We start from the raw sequence: 19,838 nt of genomic DNA, 5'->3' as shown, positions 1-19,838 counted from the left end.
GGTTCCTGTCACTGTAAAATGCAACCCAAAAAAAAAAAAAAAAAAAAAAAAAAAAACACATTTCTACCCCATTTGGTGAACGGACATGCAAGTGAGACAGCAGCTGTCACACTTTTTTTTTTTTTTTTAAGTATTGCACGAGTCAGTAGGGTCATTTAAGACCCTGTAAAGCAGTGGCACCCCCTCGTGCACATATTTAAAGTGGGCACATAGAGAAGCCTACAATTTCTGTACATTTAAAAGCGCCTCTTGCTCGTCAATTTGGGATGCACTTTTAAATGCGCAGAAATGCCCCAGATTTGCGCAAAGGGGTGAAAAAGGACATCTGAATGGGCGCATGTAACAAGCGTCCATTCAGATGTCCTTTGTGGATCGGACTCCTTTTTTTTGCTCAAGTGATGAAATGTGCTTGCGCATTTCATTTCTTGAGTCGAAAAATATAAGAGTTGAGCCCCTTGGTCCCTTGAGTAAGTAAGTAAATAAATAATTCAAAAATTCACATTTTTGATTTTGTGAGTGTTTTTCACGGCATTTTGCGGGATCGCAAAATCGCTATAAGCTGGAGGGTCTGGTAAAAGCACCGAATTGTGCGTAACGTTCACAAAAGTACTTCTTAGGATGCAGGGAAAATTTAGGAGATGAATTCTAAAGTGGCAAAACGGGTTCCAAAACGTAGGTGGGTCCGGGGGGGGGGGGGGGGGGGGGGGAGGAGGAATCTGCTATGGCGAACATAGTGGGTCCCAATTTTCAGAGGGATTTAGGGAGAGGATACAACCCAAGCCAAAGAGCCAAAGAGCAGGCAAAAATACCCTTCAATATGTAAATGCGTTTGGATGAACAAAGGGCCACCAGTAAGCGGCTTCACTACTCACTGCCCATAGCTCGATTTTGGTCCAGACTGGGCAGGTCTAGAGGTGGTTGTCGGAGGTTCGATTTTCCACCATAGGTTCAGCTTATAGATGCAGAGGTCCGGTATAGTACAGGAGCTGTTACTCTTGATTCAGATGAAGAACAAAGAAAACACTGATGCAGCAGGTCTCAGGGCATAGGAAGGAACACAGGAAAATCGCCTTAAGCGACCGTCGCACAATGACGCAGGGACACCCAACTCTCGTGTGTACGAAGCAGCCTTCCATCACCTCACGGACCAAAGGTGCTGGGACAGTGAAATTCAGTAAAAGGGTGCTTTGTAGGCTAATGAAGAATTAAAGTTATAGGATCGATCTCTATAGGTTCGCTAGTCACCACTCCAAAAAATGTTTTGTACGTTGAAGGTCGGAGTCTATTCCTCAGTCCCAAACGTTTGGCAGCGAGAAAAAACAACTCCCTCAAACTTCCCACAGAGTTTGTGACTAAATGTACACAAAGATTAAACTTCAGGAGAGTATCTCACGCTCAAAACCAGTCTTTTTGTAAATTGAGTAAGTAGTCCATCCAGATGTTTTAGCACTCCAAAAAAAATATCTTTTTTTTTTAAGGTGTATTATATTTATTCTTCAATGATGAAAAAACAGCTGACACCTGTTTCAACCCCTGGTCGTTATCACGGCCTGGAGCGTCTCCAAGATCATAAACCCTTTCGGGAAAGTTTGGTCTCCATTTGCGTCACCATTAGTTCCAATCCGGGTCCGAGTCCTTATGGACAATAGTTTGTGTCATAAAGGCTTAGGTCGCTTTGTCTAAAGTAAAGAAGCATCACTTGTGAAGACACCATTTCTGGCTATAACTTTGGTGGAGATCCTTCATATTTGGGTTCAATCCCAGAGCATGATGGCCAAAGTCCCTTCCGGCTTTGTAGGATAAACTAGGAATCCCCAAAATCTCATGTTGAAAAAAATCGAAACTGCGACGCTCCTGTGCGATACCCAAGGTTTCAGCTGGTCAGTCCACTGGATGGATCAGGCACACTTCCGAGATGGCTTACTTGGAGGGTTACCAGGAGTAGTCAAGAGTGATTGGTCAGGCCTTCTGGGATCAAGCGCAAAGCAGGGCTCGACCCGGACAACAAGGGTATTCGGGTGCCAGCCCTCTTCAGTGCGTCTCAGGATCGTCCATTGTTCTGCTCGGCTCTTCACGATAGCTGGTTCCTTCTGCAGACCAGTTTGAATCGGTTGCTGATCTCCCTTATCTCTGCGGCAACAAATGTAGGGCCCCTTCGTCATATCCACCAATGAGAATATCTACCCCATGCATGCAACCAGCAGTGGTTGCTGCGGTCTTCATGCTCTCATGCAAACTATACACCCAGGCACCAGTAATGTGGATTGGGACCCGACAGACCCAGCCTACTTCCTGGGTGCCTACAAACGTGACCTGCAGGGACCCACGAAAGAAGAAGATTTCGCAGGCAACTGCATACCCAAATAAGGAAGTCCCGCACCTGCAAGGGCAGGGGGAACGAAAATGGACAAAGGAACAGACAAAAGACCTTGTGGCACGGCCATATTGGATACTAGCCACAGTCTTGAGCCAAACGCTTTAGGACTCCGTAAAAAGTTATTAAAATACCAGAAAAAGCTACTGCGGTCACCAGTCTGTTCAAAGGCAAAACACCAAAAATTACTTAAAAAGGGGCCTACGGGTGTTGGGGAGGGGGGGGGGGGGAATTCCAAGATGGCCGCAGAGGGGAAAGCTGCGTGTTGAGAGGTTGAGAGCACTCTCGCACTCAGGGCCTACAACAATCAAAGAGCATTCCACAGGCAGGGATTCCCAAACGGGAACAGTGAAAGAGGTCGGGAAGAAGTGAGGCAGTGGGGATCAGGAGGCATTCCGCATAGCTCCCATCACGCCCCAGAGCTGGGAGTAGTGGGAACTGCCTGTCTGCGGTGTGCAGTGGGCACGGGGCGGGAGGAGCTTCCCGTCAGGCTCCGGCAAGCACAGGGGACTCCCCGCTGGTGAACCGCACGGCTGGCAGACAGACGCCAGTATACTGCCGTTGATCCGGTGGGAAGGAGGCAAGCCTGGGAGGCGCGGTTGGGCGAGTGGCGAGGAAGGCCTGGGAAGAAGGAGGAAGCACTACTGCGGCTGGCCGCGAGCCGTGCAGCCAGGGCACAGAGTGCTGGAAAAGGTGACCAGGGCGAGCGGAGGAGCAAAGCGCTGAGACTGCCAACCCCAATGGGGGTCACCGGTCTTGGGAAGAGGGGGATGCTGTACTCCCTTCCCCCTGCATCCAAAGACAACCGCGGAAATTGTGAGAGGACCCGCCGGTGCCTCCCGAGCAAGGTGAGCTAGGGGGTCGGTGGGGGTGTGAAGCCTGCCTACACCTCCCCCCCCCCCCCCGAGGCAAGGAATTTGAGATGGGTAGGGATGCCCCCCCGCTCTGAGACAAGGCTTGGAGGGGGGAACAGAAGAGGAAACGCCATGAAGAGAAGGTGAGGAGGGGCACCAGTCAGGCAGAGCTGCCAGGGGGGAGCAAGGCTGAAGCCCCTGAACCCGCCCAAACAAATAAAGGCGAAGAACAATGGGGGGGGCGCCCTCACCCACAGCTGCTACCACAGCATCCCAGAAGAAGTAAGGAGAACAGGGGGGGGCAACTAAGAAGGGGCCTGGCAACCAGCAGCGGGACTCCCCACTGCGGAAGGGGAACCATGTGAGGAGAAAGAAATCTCGCGGCTAGAGACAGGGCGCATATCAACGGGTCCCTGATGGAAAAGAACGAGCGAGAACCTTGAGGTGGGGGCCCAGCAGTGGAGGAGACTACAGCTAGAGGAGGGGGGCCTGGAGGAGCCCCATGTCCCCCTCGACAAATCGACGCCGTGCAGTATGTCGGAAAATAAGGGGTAGGACCGGCTGACTGCTCCTAAATCAGGAAAAAAAAAAGACAAGAAGAACATTTACAGAGACTCTGGCACAGGAAAGAGGACGCCATGTCCGGTTGTCACCAGGGGCCCTCAATCCAGGGGGGAATAACGTGAAACTAGGGGCCCCTGAAGGATAAGGAAAAGGTGGTAACAGAGGAGGCTCTCTGCCAGTATTTTCAGGAGAAATGATTGTGGATACCATTCAGTCACAGCTGAGCCTGATGCTGGGGGAACTCTCCCCCGCCCTGCAGGAGGTGGAAGGGGAAATGTCAAAGCTGGAGGAACGGGTAGATGCAACGGAAAACACTTTGCAGGAGGTGGTGTACAGCCGAAAAATAGACAAACTGGTGGAACAACTTGCTAGGGCCATGCAAGCTCTGGAGACCCAGAGTGAGGACCTTGAAAACTGCTTCAGGAAGCCAATATAAGAATCAAAGGCCTAGGAGAGGAGGAGGCGGACAAGGACCTTCAACTGATGGCACAGCAGGTGTTTGCAGATATTCTCGGAGAGGAAGATTGGTCCGCTATAGAACTGGACCCCATCCATAGAGTGGACCCTAGGAGGGGGAAGCCAGGGGCAAGACCCAGGGACGTTGTAGTTGCCTTGCACCAGTGTGGTCAGAAGGAGAGAGTCCTGGTGGCAGCTAGGAAGGCTAAAGTGATAAAATACAATGGGTCAGAGATCCAGTTATACCAGGACTTGGCCCAAACCACCCTGACAAAGAGTAGACTGATGGCGCGAGTGGTGTGGGTTCTGACCAGAGCAGATCTACAATACAAGTGGACCTTTCCCTTCGGCCTGCTCTTCGAATGGGAAGGGAAGCAGCACCACAATACCACGTGTGAGCAGGGTTTGAAGATCCTACGGATGGAAGAGGAGGGACCTCCAAGGAGCAAGCAAAGAATGAGGGGTGACTATCAAAAGGAAGAACTGGAATGGACAACATTTCCAAGGAAAGGGGTGAAATAGCGGGCTCTGCGAGGCCCGGGGGTGCCTTCACCCAGGGAAAGCGGGAATGGAGGGATATCCTGGCTAGAGAATGAGCAGGCGACCCCGCCACTCTGAGACTAGGGGAGGGTGTTATGTGTGGGCACAGGGGGCGTGGGGGATGGGTCTTATCTTGTTTCTGTTATGGGTTTAGGGAGACCAGCAAGTTTTCACTCTGGGATATTAAAGGGTTACAGTTCCGTTCCTGGATGGGAAGACCGGGGGGGTGGGGGGGGGCTAGAGGATGGCTGAGCCCCTCCAGAGTGGGGGGTTTGGGGTGGAGTAGTGGGGAGGGGTTGGGGGGAAGACAGCTGTTCAACTGAGATCGTAGGATCCGAATTACCACAGATTAAATGCATAACTAAGATAATCACTCAATATCGGGGGTCTTAACTCACTGGGGAAAAGGAAAATGGTGGAACAATTCTTGGGAAGGGAAAATGCGGACTTGGTAGCGCTTCAAGAGACAAGTTCAGAACGTGGATAGACCAACTCCAGTTGGGAGGGTATACCCATTTGCTTCAGGCCAATGATAAGGGGGAAACTAGGTGGAGTACTCCTGGCTCTCTGGGCCGAACCAGAGACGAAGGTAGATCCAGAAGGCTGATACTTTATGGCCAATGTCAATTGGGATGGGGAGAGGTACACTTTGCAACAATTTATGCCCCCAATGCTGGGCAGGAGGGGTTCCTGAAGATGGTACTGGGAGAACTTGAGAAGTTTGCGAAGGGAAGTATAGTGCTCACGGGCCTATTAACTTGGCGTGGGGGCCCTGACAAAGATAGGAGAGCAAGAATGTATCACAATCTGAGGGCCCCATCTAAGAAAACAAAAGAGGAAATAGAAAGGCTGGGCCTGGTGGACACATGGAGGGAACTGAAGGAGGGGGAGAGCAGATATATGTTCTATTCCCACTGCCATAGGTAATTTTCAAGAATAGACTGTGGGTGGCTCGTGCCCTCTTGGGACAGGTGGGTAAGATTGAGCTGGGGGAAATGGCACTGTCAGACCATGCACCTATTGGCATTTCACTGCAAAGGAAGAAAGGGGACCTGGGACTATGGAGATGGAAATTCCCAGAACACCTTCTCAATGACCTGGTGATCTGCGACGAATTGAGGGTATGGATTAATGACTTTATGACAAAACGTTTGCAGGAGACTGAAGCACATACCATGTGGGATGCATTTAAAACCACCATTGGGTGGGGGGGGGGGCGATAGAAAGGTGGAGAGAGAAGATCTTCAAGAACAATTAAAGGAGGCAATGTCGAGAATGGAGAAAGATGTAGGTAATGCTGCCAGGAAGGAATATAGGGTGATTAGGGGCCAGCTGGATGTCCTCCAAACTAAGAGGGAGGAGCAATCACTTCTATACCTCCAGCAGATATGTTACATTAAAGCGAAGAAGGCGGATAGGTTACTGGCTAGACAGTTAAGGAATAAAGGGGGGGCTGGGGGGGTCAGGATTATAGCCAAGATCAGGTCTGGGCGAAAAAGGGAGTGCACCCTGAATGAGGACATGCTGGACACCTTCAGGGAATTTTACTCAAGCCTGTATGCAACAGATTTGCCCGAGTTATGGGGCTTAAAGAGAGTATTTGGTGAGGACCTCCTTTAAAAAAAAAAATCCCTGAGAGAAAAGGGAGGAGTTAGAGGGGGGCAATTACTCCAGAGACGGTAAGGGCCACAATCCGGGCGCTGCCGAACGGGAAAGCCCCTGGGCCGGACGGACGGTTACTTGGCTGTTTTTTTATACAACATTTCAGATTCTGGTTCCCTTATTTAATTCTTTCAGGAAGTACAGGAAAATTGTTCGCTCTACAGAGGAGGGCAAAGTGGTTCTGCTATTGAAGCCCAATAAAGACCCGGAGATATGCAATCAATTTGGACACGAAAATATACTCCCAGATATTGGCGTCCCGACTTGAAAGGCTACTCACGCAGTTGATCAGGGTGGACCTATCGGGATTAATTAAAAATAGGCAGGCTTCGGACAATACGCATAGGGTGTCACCTCAGAGAAAGCTACCTTGACTAAACACCCCGGCAGCGGTCCTGGCTCTACACACAGAGAAAGTCTTCGACCGTGTAGAGTGGACATTCTCTTCCACACTATGGAGGCAATGGGGATGGGGGAAGGGTTCATAAACATGGTGGGGGCTAACTATAGGCACCCGACTCTCTGCCTTGCAATAAACGGCCAGCTCTTGGAGACTATAATTTCATCCCGGGGCATGAAATAAGGGTGCCCACTCTCCTCGTTCCTATACACAATCCATCTAGAACCCCTACTTGCACGTATTAGGGAATCTCCAAAGCTCACAGGGATTGGGTTTGGCAGGGGCTCCCCCTTTGCGGACAACATGTTGCTAACAGTTCCTAAGCCGGAGACCACGTTGCTGGCGGTAGGGAAGGAGTCGGAGGAGTTTGTGGGGTGTGTGTGGAAGGGGTAGGCTTAAAAATGTATGATAACAAATCGGAAATGCTTAACCCGATTATGACAGGGGAGAGGGTAGCAGCACTGAAGGAGAGGTGCCCCTATGTTTGGGCTACCGGGAGTATCCGCTATTTGGGAATCCAGCTCACGGAGTCACTGGGAGAGGTATATAAAGCAAACTATCCATTCCCCTAGAGAAAAGTAAGCAGCTATTGAGGGAATGGTGCCCCTGTCGATCTCATGGTTGGGGAGAATTAACGTCTTGAAGATCCTCTATTAATTTCAGGCTCTTCCTTCTTTAAGGAACTCCAGGGGCTGACAACCAAGTTTTTATTGGAATAATAAAATGCCACAATTGTTTATGGGGCTGTTAATGACGCCCACCCACAAGGGAGGCCTGGGTGCTCCAAATGTTTATCTTTACTATTTGCCTGCGCATGCTAGAGTGATACAGAAGTGGTTTAGGGATGACCCGGAAAAGGTGTGGGTGAACATGGATAGGGCGGTTGTGGGTCGGCCATTGGACGGTGTGTCAGGGTGTCCTAAGGCAGACAGAACAGAAAATATGTACAGGAGTCGGATCACGGCCCTAGTGGGTGAGGTTTGGGATGTCCTAGACGAGAAAGTGGGGTTGAAGACTTTTCCATCCCTGTTGACAACTATTTAGCAATCCACAATTCACCTAAGGAAGCAAGGAAGGTGGGGGCCTCTGAGAGATAGGAAAAGGAGGGGTGCCGGGTGTTAAAGGACATGACGGATAGAGCAGAGGTAAAAGCGTATGAACAATGTAAAAAGGATTTTAGGTTGTGAGGAGAGATTTAGATATTTCCAAATAAGGCATTGCGTGAAAAGCCCCGGGGTGTTAAGGCAACAACAAGGGGCCTCACAAGCTTTGAGAAATGCCGAACAAGCATCACTGGGGAAGCTCATATCATTGTGGACCTTTTTGGGATATTTTCGTCCCGCGAAGAAACTGAGAAATGACCCTACATGAAACACTGGGCGGATACAGTGGGGCAGGAAATAGAAAGGGAACAGTGGGAGAAGTTGTGGACAGATATCCCCCGCTTGACTATGGCAGTGCAAATTACGGAAATGTGAATCATGGTCATGGTTCAGTGGCACCTCGCCCCGATAGAGCTTCATAAATGCTACCCAGCAGTTTCAGACAGATGTTGGAGAGGGTGCAACTCATTTATTTAATTTTATTGTTCATTTATAGCACGCTTAATATCAGCGAGTGGTTACTAAGCGCAGGATTGGGATTCAAACCTGTGTTGTGCTGCGTTGTCTTGCTTCCAAGACAAACGCTTTGCCCCTGAGCCATCCTTCCTCCCCTGGCGATTGGGGTTACATTTTGGTGGTCTTGTGGGAGGCTGACACGGTTTTGGGAATATAAAAAAGACTGTTGGACATGTTCGGGATACAGGCCAAAGGGGACATTATGGAGGCCATGCTGGTGATGGGGGGGGGGGGGGGGCATATTGGAGTCCTTGCCAACTAGAACTCAGAAGAAGGCCTATGTGATCCTCAGCATAGCAGCACTACTACTGGTGGCCCAAAAGTGGAAATCCAGATCAGTCCCTAATGAACAAGAATGGTTAACCAAGGTCTTGCAAGTTGTGGCCTTGGAGCGTGTGACTTACTCTTTGCAAGGAAATTTACAGAAATTTGTGGCCGATTGGGACATGGTCCATCATTCCTCCGCAGTGACTGAAGACTGGGGCTATGCCCGAAGAGGTGGAAGATATTTGAACTAGTGTGAGAACACAAAAAGTAAAAGTTCAAGGGGAGGAACAGCTGTCAGGGGGATGTTTGGGGAGCGGGAGGGAGTTGGGGCGAAATGTTTGAGTTTAAAAATGCCAATACACATTTTTTGAAAAAAAAAAGGGGTCTAGGGTCATAAAACACATTGGCCCATTGCGCTGTACTATAATGTACTTTGCGCAATAACATTTGACCAACAACAACAAAGTCAAAAGACTAAGAGAAACCGTGTTTCTCAGTACTGACAGTCTGAAGGACATGTCAGTTTCGCCATAATAATGAGCAAAAGCCAGGGAAGCAGAAGATTTCACTGCACTGCCTAAAGTTCAGGTCAGATTAAAAAAAAAAATCAAAAGCAAAAATTTTGGGGGTCCACAGAAATGGAGGGAAAGTTGCTATAAAGGGAAATCTTTCCTAACACTAGCGTTCCAAAAAGGAGGATTCTGTAATGACTTACTACATAAAAATCATGCAATTTGAAAAATAGTGTTTCGCACACTGATCTCTAGAACAATGTGGTGGAAATCTCACACAGAAGAGATTATGCAGTTTTGGAAACCTGCTAGTGACACACTGACACCACTGCACCACGGTCTCACCTATACTTGTAAGAAAACAAATGAAGGCTGTACATACCTTGTCCCATTTAAGATATGACGTCAAGCATGCCAAAACATCTCCTTTTGCTCGGTGCTTCATAAGTGATTGCATAGCTTTGTTAATCACTCCAGGCAGAGAGAACATTTCTTTCCAAACACTTATAATGAACAGCGATAATTTCTCAGATTCAGGAAAGTCTAAGAGGATGAATAAAAGAAAACTTTCAAACATTAAAAACTGATGCCTTTACACATTTTGTATGCATTATCTATTTGAGGTAATGACCACACTGTTTTATGCATACTGTTATTTCTGTCCATTGTTCAAGAAGCACCAAACTTGCCAGTAAACAAATCTTCCCTATGTGTCGTAATTCATTTCAATTTACCTCTAGAAAAAGGAAAAATGACTTACTGATAATGTTCTTTCTATGGATTCGACATCAGCATCCATACACATAGTATGCACTACTCCCCCCTTCCTCAGTTCCACCCCCCACCCATCAGCGTCAGCAGCCCAGGGAATTGTTCCCCATACAAAGGAAAACCACTTTGTAAAAGTTTTCATTTATTTTGTGAAGAGCCAAACAAGAATGTCAGCAAACCTTTAATTTTGGCTAGTTTTGAGTTTTCTAGGCTGTGTTTTTTTTGGTAAACTCCTCTGTAAACTGGCAGACAAGAAAACTTTCAAAAGCGGGGTAGGCTGGGAGGGTGATGAGAATTCTGTAGGAGGATCATCCATAGAAAGGTTACCGGACAATCATTTTTTCCTCAATGGATTGCATTCGCCCACAAATTCCTCATCAGGATAGATTACTGAAGTAGTATTACAGAAGGTGTGCTTAAAGCATTAGACAATACAAAAATTGTAAAACACTGCCAAGCTGGGCATCCCTGCCCCTCAAATTATTTAAGCTGTAATGCTTTGCAAATGTATGAAGATACATGCAGATGGCACCTTGCCAGATATCTTTCAAAATGTACCACCTCTTTGCAGAGCCGAGAAGGCATCCACCCCTTCAGAACAGTGGGGTCGGAGTGCCACAGGGACAGACTCTTCCATCTTTTCGGAGCACTGTGCTATGCAAAAAACTATTGGGCAAGATAAGTTTGGTAACCGCACGTCCCAACTGCACCTGCGGGAATACAACTCGTCGCCCTCGCGAAAGGACACCATTCTAGCTAAGTGGTAGCTCAGTGCCCTTTTTGGATCCAACCTATGGAGCTTCGCCTCCTCCTTCGTTGGGTGAGGCAGCAGAAACAAACAATTTGCTGTTTTGGTTAAAAGGAGAGGTTCTCGCAAAAGTTTTATTGTAATCTACTTATGTACTACAGTTGTATTTTTTTTACAATGTATTGAAGGATTACATTTTTTCTTTCAATGCAATTTACGGTACAATGCAAGACAATAATATCTAAGAAACATACAAGACCACAACTGCCGTGTATGATAATCTAATAAATTGATGGATCGCCCTAAATTCAAGTGCCCTCGAGGCAATAAATCATAATACACACCCCTCGAATTGACATGAGCATACCAGAATGCTATGCCACGCCCCTTGTCACGACGTCTGTGCACGACGTAGAAAAACATCCTCCATACTCAATGTATTGACGTGTCGCCATGGAAATCGCTAAACACCTCTGCGCTCAACATAAACAAACCCTTTCTCCATGATAACATTTTAGTTTCACCTGCCTTTAGGTCCACCAATTTTATTTCTGGCCTTCAAACTTGTTCAGCTACTAACTAGAAAGCATACATCAAAAAGTACTTCCACTATTCTCTACATTTGATTTGCATTTCCATAATTTACAAATGTGTTTGCTGAAAGAAAGTTACTTGTTGTAGTGACTTCTGTACTCCCAGTCATACTCCCCTTTCCTCCATACCTACGAGTGTCCATCCTCTGGGGATAGGACCGGAACACTTAGAGCATAAGAGTAGCTTTCCCTTTTAAAAAATGTATGTGTTGCTCTGTAAGTGCTGGAGCGTGGATAGACCCACTGACTCTGCTTACTGGCATCACCCATCAGTCATTGATCCGCTAGACGGACACCTAACCAACAGCTTATTATATTGAGGCAGGCGAGGCATATGGAGGAAAGAAGACTATGAACTTGGAGTAAAGTCGTCACTTCGGTGAGTAGCTTTTGTACTCCTACGTCCTGTCCTTTCCTCCATACTTATGGTAGATTTAAAAGCATTAATCTAAGAGGGTGGTTGGAAGCCAACCTAAAAAACAGGTTCTGTAGAACCGCCTGACCAAATCTATCATCTGACCATATCTGGGAGGCATTCAGATAACCAATCCGTCTCGATAGAGTGGCCTTAGATGTCTGAAGGCTCGCCTGAGGACCGTCAAAGGAGACAGGCTGTCAGACTTTCTGAATGGGCTAGACCTGTCCAGGTAGAATTTAAGTGTCAGCCGAACCACCAGCGGGTGCAGGACTCTTTCCTAGTCTTTCTGAAAGTTAAGAAAAAACGTAGGCAATACCATTTATTGATTTAAGTTAAAAAATGACACCACCATAAGCAAAATCTGAGGGTGTATTCCAAGAACCACCTTGTCTCTGAAAAACCATATAGGGCTCCAACGCTGAAAGTGCTTGATTTTCGCTAATCCTCCAAGAGGAAGTAATGGTGACTTAAAAAGGGACCCCTCCATGAAACCGATTTTATGTCAGCCAATGAGATGGGTTCTCATGGCTTATGAGATGTGGCAGGTAGGACTACATGGAGGTCCCAAACTGGATGAAGCTTCATCACTGGAGGATAGAAACAAAGCAGGTCATCAAAGTGTCTTCTAATGACAGGATTTAACGTAGATATATTCAAGCTCGGGAACAGACGTAAGCTCCGATCGCGGATAAATATGTGCGACATGAGTGACCCTTTACACCTTTAGATGCCAGATAAGAGACAAAAAAAGGAAGCTGCCCAGTAACGGCTGAAAAAGATTCAAGGGACGCTCTTGCATCCGCAAAATGAAAAACATGTCCACTTGCTCTTGTATTGTTACCTTGTGGATTGCTTTCTGGCTGCCAGCATAATAACCATGTTGTGGTTTCATAGACCTAGCCAAGAGAGAAAATTGCTTAGGTACCATGCTGACCAGTTCATTGATGTCGGGGAGGGTTGCAGAAGCCGACTCCCCTGCTGAGACAGAAGATCCTGTAAAACTGGGCGTTGCCATGAGCTGAGAGAACTGAGGAACAGCAGTTCCGAGTACCAGATCAGAGTTGGAAAGTTTGGGACTATTAGAATTAGAGAACAATGACTTGATTTTCAGAATTTTGAGAGAACTCTTAACAAGCGGCAGTGGGGAAAAGGCATAACACTTTTTGCTGTCCCATGAAATCTGAAGAGCGTCTCCTAGGGAATGCAGATCCTGCCCTAATAGGGCTACACACACAGCATTTGAGAATTTTGGGATGTTGCAAAGAGATCCACTTGAGGAAAGCCCCATTTGACATATATCGCCTGCAGAACTGAGTTTTTGAGCTCCCATTCATGGTTGCAATGAGACAGACAGCTTATTGTGTCTGTTTTGATGTTGAGATCCCGCCCCCCGGTAAATGAACTGCTTGTAGAGTTAACTGATGTTGAATTGCCAACTTCCAGATCTGTAGGGCCAGGTGACGCAGCAGAAGAGATCTTGTCCCTCCCTGCTTGTTTATATAGAACATGGCTGTGGTGCCGTCGGTTTTTATCAGCTCCTTTGAATTTCAAATCAATAATAGAAACAATCTGGGGAGGTGGATCTTGAATCGAAACTACTTGTTACTTTTTTTTTGATTGGTGGTCCCTTTCCTGGTCCCATGAAACTGATAGATGCTGGCTGAATCTTTCATCTTTAGACAAGCTAGCGGGAGGTCTAGAATTGAAGCAGCTAGGAAACCAAGGAGGTGCTAAAACCAACAACACACTGAGGTTGTCTTCCAGACTGGGGGAGTTTGCAACCGACAGCTTTATGTTGTGCATCGTTTGTTCCGTTAGGAATTCTCTGCCTACTGTGAAGTCCCATCTGAACCCAATAAAGGTAATGTTCTGAGTTGCGATGCAAAAAGATTTCTTGTGATTGACCGAAAGCGCGAGGGTTAAGTTGACACTGCAACTGCTGAAGCCTGTTGGCACAAATCCGCCTTCACTAACCAGTCGTCTAAGTAGGGATAAACGTGAATCCTCAGTGACCTGTGAATAAACCCTATAGCACTCATACATTTTGTGAAAACTCTGGGGGTGACATTTAGTCCAAATGGAAGGATTCTGCGCTGATAATGGCGTTGGCAAAGCGCAAATCTGAGAAACTTCTTGTGCGCAGCAAAGATTGGAACATGAAGATAAGCATCCTTGAGATGCACAACGCACCAGCAATCCCATTAGTTCAGAGCAATCCAAATGTGGGCAAGCGCGACCATCTTGCTTTTTTCTAATGGGAGTTGCAGCTTTTAAGTCTGGTCTAGCAGAGACTAAACCCATCGCACAGGATCTGAGGTAATCAGCAGATCACCAAATTGATACAGCATCTAGGGCTATCGGCATTCGAGTGAATTTACGGCGCACAGCTTTCAACGAAGAAAGCAGCAGAGAACCTCAGAGGTTTATTTTCTTCCCTCTCCTCTGCAGCTGCAGAGGTCAAGAAATAATGAAATTGGTGTACGGGTCCACTCCTCCCTAGGGGTGTCACAGTATTAGTTTTATGATGGTACGATAACCTTCTTGCCAAATGACGGTATATCATGGTTATCGCGGTATAGCAGGTGTAGTTAACCAATCTTAGCAAATATTTTCTAAAAGGTCATACATTGTCGGATTTATCATCACAAACAAAACCAGGCACCCAGGGCCAGAATTGGGCTTTTCAACATACTTTCCACTGAAATGCCATCCCTTGCTTCCACCAAACACAAACGCACGTGTGGAGAGGGGGGGGGGGGGCTGCTGCAACTGGCAAAGCAAACTGAATAGCTTTTCTTAAGTGGTCATTTTGGATTTTAGCTCCCCCACTGGCTACTGGTGAAGATGAACATGTTGCCATCTTTATAACCTGCATGCCACAGATCAATGGAGGCTGATGGTCGCATAAGCTTGTGCGCATACACACACATGCACACGCATGCTCTCTTTACGTTACAGCCTTTAGTTTACTTGCGGGCCAAAAGAAGATGTTCATGTAATCACAGAGATATTACGCTTTGGTATGGCAGCAGGGAATACCCACAGAGATGAGTGAATTCCGCAGTGTGACTTGTTGTATGTAAATTCAATGATAGAACCAGGCAAATACCCCATTGTCTTATGTTTAGCAAACATTATCCATTATAAATATATATACCCCAAAGCCGCCAACCCAAAGTAAACCCTTTCCCTTCTTGGCACTGTATTTATTCTTCCTATTGCTAACATATTGATTTTGTCAGGCACATGTGGTTTATGGAATGGCATTAAAAACTGCTCCAACTGAAACTACTTGGCAGATGGCACATCCAACAGTGCAAGACCAAGACTGTGCAGCACTTGCTTACCTTTCCAAATTAGACAGAAAAGCGCACTTAACGGTATGAACGGTATACCGGTATAAACAATGTGACGGTTATTACTGTTCAATTGAGTGGTTCACGGTATCTTTAACGGTATACCATTATACCGTTACATCTCTACTCCTCCCATATAGGAGGCGGAATTTACAATTTCCATCTCAACTGGCATGCCATTTCTCAGAATTTGTGGATCCTATCAGAAGCAACCAAGGGGTACAGGTTACCCATTTCCCCATGATCTCCCTCATCACTGCCACTCACTCAGTTCTCAGCGACTCTGTTGCCCACCTTCTGGACATCAAGGCTGTCAAGGAAGTCCCTTTCAGGAAAAAGGAGATGACTTGTACTCTTGCCTTTTCACTATTCCCAAGAAAAAATAGGTGGGCCAGCAGACAGTGTTGGGTCTATCCCTTCTAAACCTAAGTAGCTCTTGGACCAATGCATTAGTTATTATAACATCTCTGGGCTAGGTACTGCCCTTAAGTACATCCTGAGCATGTTATAATCTTGTGATCACAGGTGATTAGGAGACATTATGGGAAGTGCCTGTAACATGGTTCAATGTTGTGGTTTGAATTGTTGCGCCAGAAAGCATTTGAATACATTAGAGCAGCACGTCCCCGCGCCCCCAGAGAGCACACCAGGTTAGGCATTCATAATTAAAAGGGACTGGGTGCAGTCCTGTTTTTGCGTGATTGGTAGAAGTATACAGCCAATGATTCTAACCTCCAATTTCCTTTACATGGCTCTTTTGATTTACAGAAAATAGGGTACCTTAGAGAAACATTATCAGCTAAAGGAGAAAAACTGGTAAGATCACTACACTGGGAGACAAATAAGCAATGGAAATATTATGCCAGGCAGAAATGAATGAGAGAAGCACGGTTAAGGAACAAAAAGCCCCAGTCAGAAAAAGATAAAGCTAGAGCACACAAGCTCCAAAAATTGAAAGCAGGGTGGGAACAGGATGGCCGGAAATGTTTAATACAGGCAGTGGGAGCATGTGTATCCAAGTCCTGTACTAATGCTACAGCACCCATTACGCACGCTGATGAAGAGGATGACCCCTTATTGGAATGCCTCCTCACTAAAAGACCTTCCCTGCCTCCCTACAATCAACCAAAATTACATGAAGAATCAAAAACATCCTATGCTCCACCAGATAGCCCTAGGTGCCAGACTGGCAGTGTAACTGCTTCCCAAATGGAGAAAGCTATACTTTTTGCAAAAGCTTGGATAGAAAGAGGGGATTCAGATAGCTAGTGATAACGCGCCTCAATTAGAAGAACCTGTGGCAAATGAGATTGTACAATACCTATGCACCAGAGTATGGTTAGCCTAGAGAGGTTAACGGTAATCAGGAAGGGCAAAAAGTATATGGTCTTCCAGAGTGCTACAAAGAAATAGATAAAAATAGCCAAAAAGGGGTTAATCCTATAGACCGCTGCTCAGATATTTTGATACTACTGCAGTGGCTTTTTTAACATTCCCTCTTCCCACTCTGCATCACACCACCTTCCCATGAGAGAAGTGCCAGGACTTCACAATAGTAACCCCGCACATCACGTGCATGTACCCCGGAACCGCATGGAACTATTGCCCTTTGCCAAAGATTTCCCAGATATTAGACAGAATCGGGACAGTGGTACAGCCAGACTAACCGAGTCTTAAAAACTGTCCTGCTAACACCAAGTGATATTGACCAGCTGTTTTAGTACATATTACCCGCAGACATCTGGAGACAGTGCAGAAAACAGGACAGGGAAGAACCACCCATTGTTTGGAACAGAAGAAGGTAACAAAATTCAGAGATGGGCACGGTTGCTTAGCCAAATCCATCCTTGCCTTGCCAGAACACATAATGGGGAGAATAGAACAAATAGTACCCAGAAAACAAATGTATTGGGGCAAGTTAACCTCCTGTAGGCAGCAGAAAGGGAATCAGTCAAGAAATATTTTGTAGGAAAGGAGCAGGATTTCAACTCCTTCAGCGGGATGGACCCGAGCACCACAGAAGGACAAAAAGCCTTCTGTTCACATTTTGTAGAAGGACTGCTCCCTTACTTTAACAATGATATTCAAACATACGAATCCACCTGGCCAACCCAAAACGCTGCTTAGATCATAATAATGGCCAGGTCTTGTGCGGATAGACACAAAGAAAACACTAAGAAGGAAAGGAAGCTGAATAGTTTGAAAACAAAGGCTTTGATGCAGCAGGCATTTCCAGATATAGGGCGAGGAGCAGGTATAGAGTGGGGGAGAGGTATGCATACAGGGAAAAGAAGAGGTGCAGGTGAGCCACCTTTCAAAGGAAGGGTTGGTTCAGGTGATGGTTACCATTATTGCAAGAGGCCGGATCATTTGATCTGCGACTGTCCGGTGAGGACTAGAGGTAAGTCAGTAGGGCGAGGTTTTGCCAGAGGTCAGATGAGACAGAGCAATGTTGAAGAAGTTAAAACTGCCCAAGAGCAGCATAATTATTTTGATGCCAGACAAGGCCAGCAATACTCTGCACAGGATTACTATGAAGATGATACCTATTCAGATGATTATGTAGAATAGGGATGCCCAAGAGAGGGAAAAGGGGGAGTAAAGATACCAGTAGATCCTCAGGGACTGTATGTGGAACTATCACTTAAAGATGTGACACCAGGAAAAATAAAGTGCTTACTTGAAACCAGGGCTACCCACACATCCATCTCCAATAAATTGGTACCTACCTGTGTCACTCTCTAGGAAGGTAAACATCAGTAGGTTTCTCTAACACCCATGTTCATAGCCCTATTTCAGAGCCTGCCCAGTTCTCTATAGGACCAATTTCATGTCTTGCTCCTTTTGTGCTGACTGACAAATGTGCTTTGATTCTATTGGGAATGGATCTATTAAAGAAATAGCATGCTAATATTGACTGTATGCCCGATGGTGGCTACCTGACGTGCATGTCTGATTACAGACAAAAAGGCTGTGCATACATTACTAATACTACGGATGTCCTTCCAAATGAATTACAAGAGGTTGATGAGAGTGCGAGCCAGAGGTAAACGATGTAGGATGTCTCCAGGTAGAACCTGTCCGCATAACACTGAGGAACGGTCCCATTTTCCCCAGAATACCCCAATACAAAATGACAACAGGCATTGGAAGGGATACGCCCAGTGATAAAGGACTTCCTAGCAGTCCCTGTAACAGTCCCATACTTCTGGTCCAAAAGAAGGTTAATGAAGATGCACCACCAGAACGGAGACTAGTGATTGATCTGTGTGCTATTAACAAGATAGTACTGCCTCAGTTTCCTGTAGTACCAGGCAAGGTTTCTTTCTTTACCATGCTCCCACCTACGCCCAGCATTTTATGATCACTGACCTTAAGAATGCATGTTTCAGTGTCCCAATCCATGATAGCCAGTATCTGTTTGCTTTCAACATAGAAGGAAGATCCTATACATTCTGTCGAGCTACACAGGGTTACACAGAAAGCCCCAGTATTTACAGTCCGGCTTAAAAGGCACAGCTAGATTGTTTCCTTCTCCCTAGTGGTACAGTCCTTTTGCAATATGTAGATGATTTGATAGCTGCTGACACCAAGGAGCAAAGTATAAACTGTACAGTCCAACTACTGAACTTCCTAGCGCCCTTGGGTCATAAGGCTTCACAGAATAAACTACAGTTTTGCCAGCAAGTCACCTATTTAGGCCATCTCCTGTCAAAAGGTGAGAGACGGCTACACCAAAAAGAATACAAGCAGTACTCAGTAATGTAGCCCCAACTACCCATCAAGAAGTGAGGTGTTTCCTGGGTGCGACTTCTTTCTGCTGTCAATGGATCCCAAATTTCTCTTTTAGCAAAGCCCTTACTTCAACTTACCACTAAAAAGACTGACCCCAATGTCATGGCTGCCAGAACACCAAGAAAGCTTTGATCTGCTGCAACAGGCTTTGTGTTATTCAACTGCCCTGAGCACCCCCAATTAGGCCAAGCTATTTTCTTTCTTTGTGCATGAAAAATCGGCGTTTGCTTTGTCTGTACTAACAGAAATGCAAAGAGATAAAAACAGGACCTGTGCCTATTTTTCCTCCACCTCAGATTCAGTGGCAAAAGGGTTACCAAGATGACTCAGGGCAGTGGCGACAGCTGCCTTTTCTGCCAAACAATCTGAAAGTACAGTTCTGGGACTTCCACCGTTTGTCATTGTCCCTCATGCCATCGATATTCTGATGAATAAGACTCAAACACAGCATATGACAAATGCCCGGTTGACTAGATACAAATTAACTGTGCTCGCACCACACTATGATGAAAAGATGTAATTTGCTGAAGTCTGCCATGGTGCTACCGCTCCCTTCTAATGACCTCAATGTAATGCATGACTATCTTAACAACAGACGGGAAAGCAAAGGGCTGGATAGACTTGACTGATATACCTTTGATTGACCCTGACGGAACTCTGTACGTGGATGGGTCGTGTTTTAAATTGCCATGTGTTACCTCCATGGCTGCCCATGCTACAATCAAGCTGAAAACTGGTTGAAAGTTGATTCCACAGCACTCTGCCCAAGAGGTGGCGATCATTGCATTAACACGAGCATGCAAGTTCAGCTCTGGTCTGAGAGTTAATATCTACACTGATAGCCAGTACGTGTTTGGCGTAGCACAATTTTGGAAGGCTATGGTCTGAGAGGGATTTCCCTACTTCTCA

The 19,838-nt window shown here is 46.4% G+C and overlaps 1 protein-coding gene across 1 annotated transcript in view; it reads right to left on the bottom strand.

The window, feature by feature from the left end:
* ICE1 (interactor of little elongation complex ELL subunit 1) overlaps positions 1 to 19,838 on the bottom strand; it is a 740,954-nt gene that overhangs the window by 256,932 nt on the left and 464,184 nt on the right. The window contains exon 15 of the mRNA XM_069613713.1: positions 9,631 to 9,791. Coding sequence (XP_069469814.1) covers positions 9,631 to 9,791 — 161 coding nt within the window. The remainder of the gene's footprint in view (positions 1 to 9,630; positions 9,792 to 19,838) is intronic.

The sequence above is a fragment of the Ambystoma mexicanum genome, chromosome 5p (assembly GCF_040938575.1).
Source record: "Ambystoma mexicanum isolate Mex_15411 chromosome 5p, UKY_AmexF1_1, whole genome shotgun sequence".
Classification (NCBI taxonomy): domain Eukaryota; kingdom Metazoa; phylum Chordata; class Amphibia; order Caudata; family Ambystomatidae; genus Ambystoma; species Ambystoma mexicanum.
Note: the sequence above shows the minus strand (reverse complement) of the source record. Positions and strands in the feature narration are given on the sequence as shown.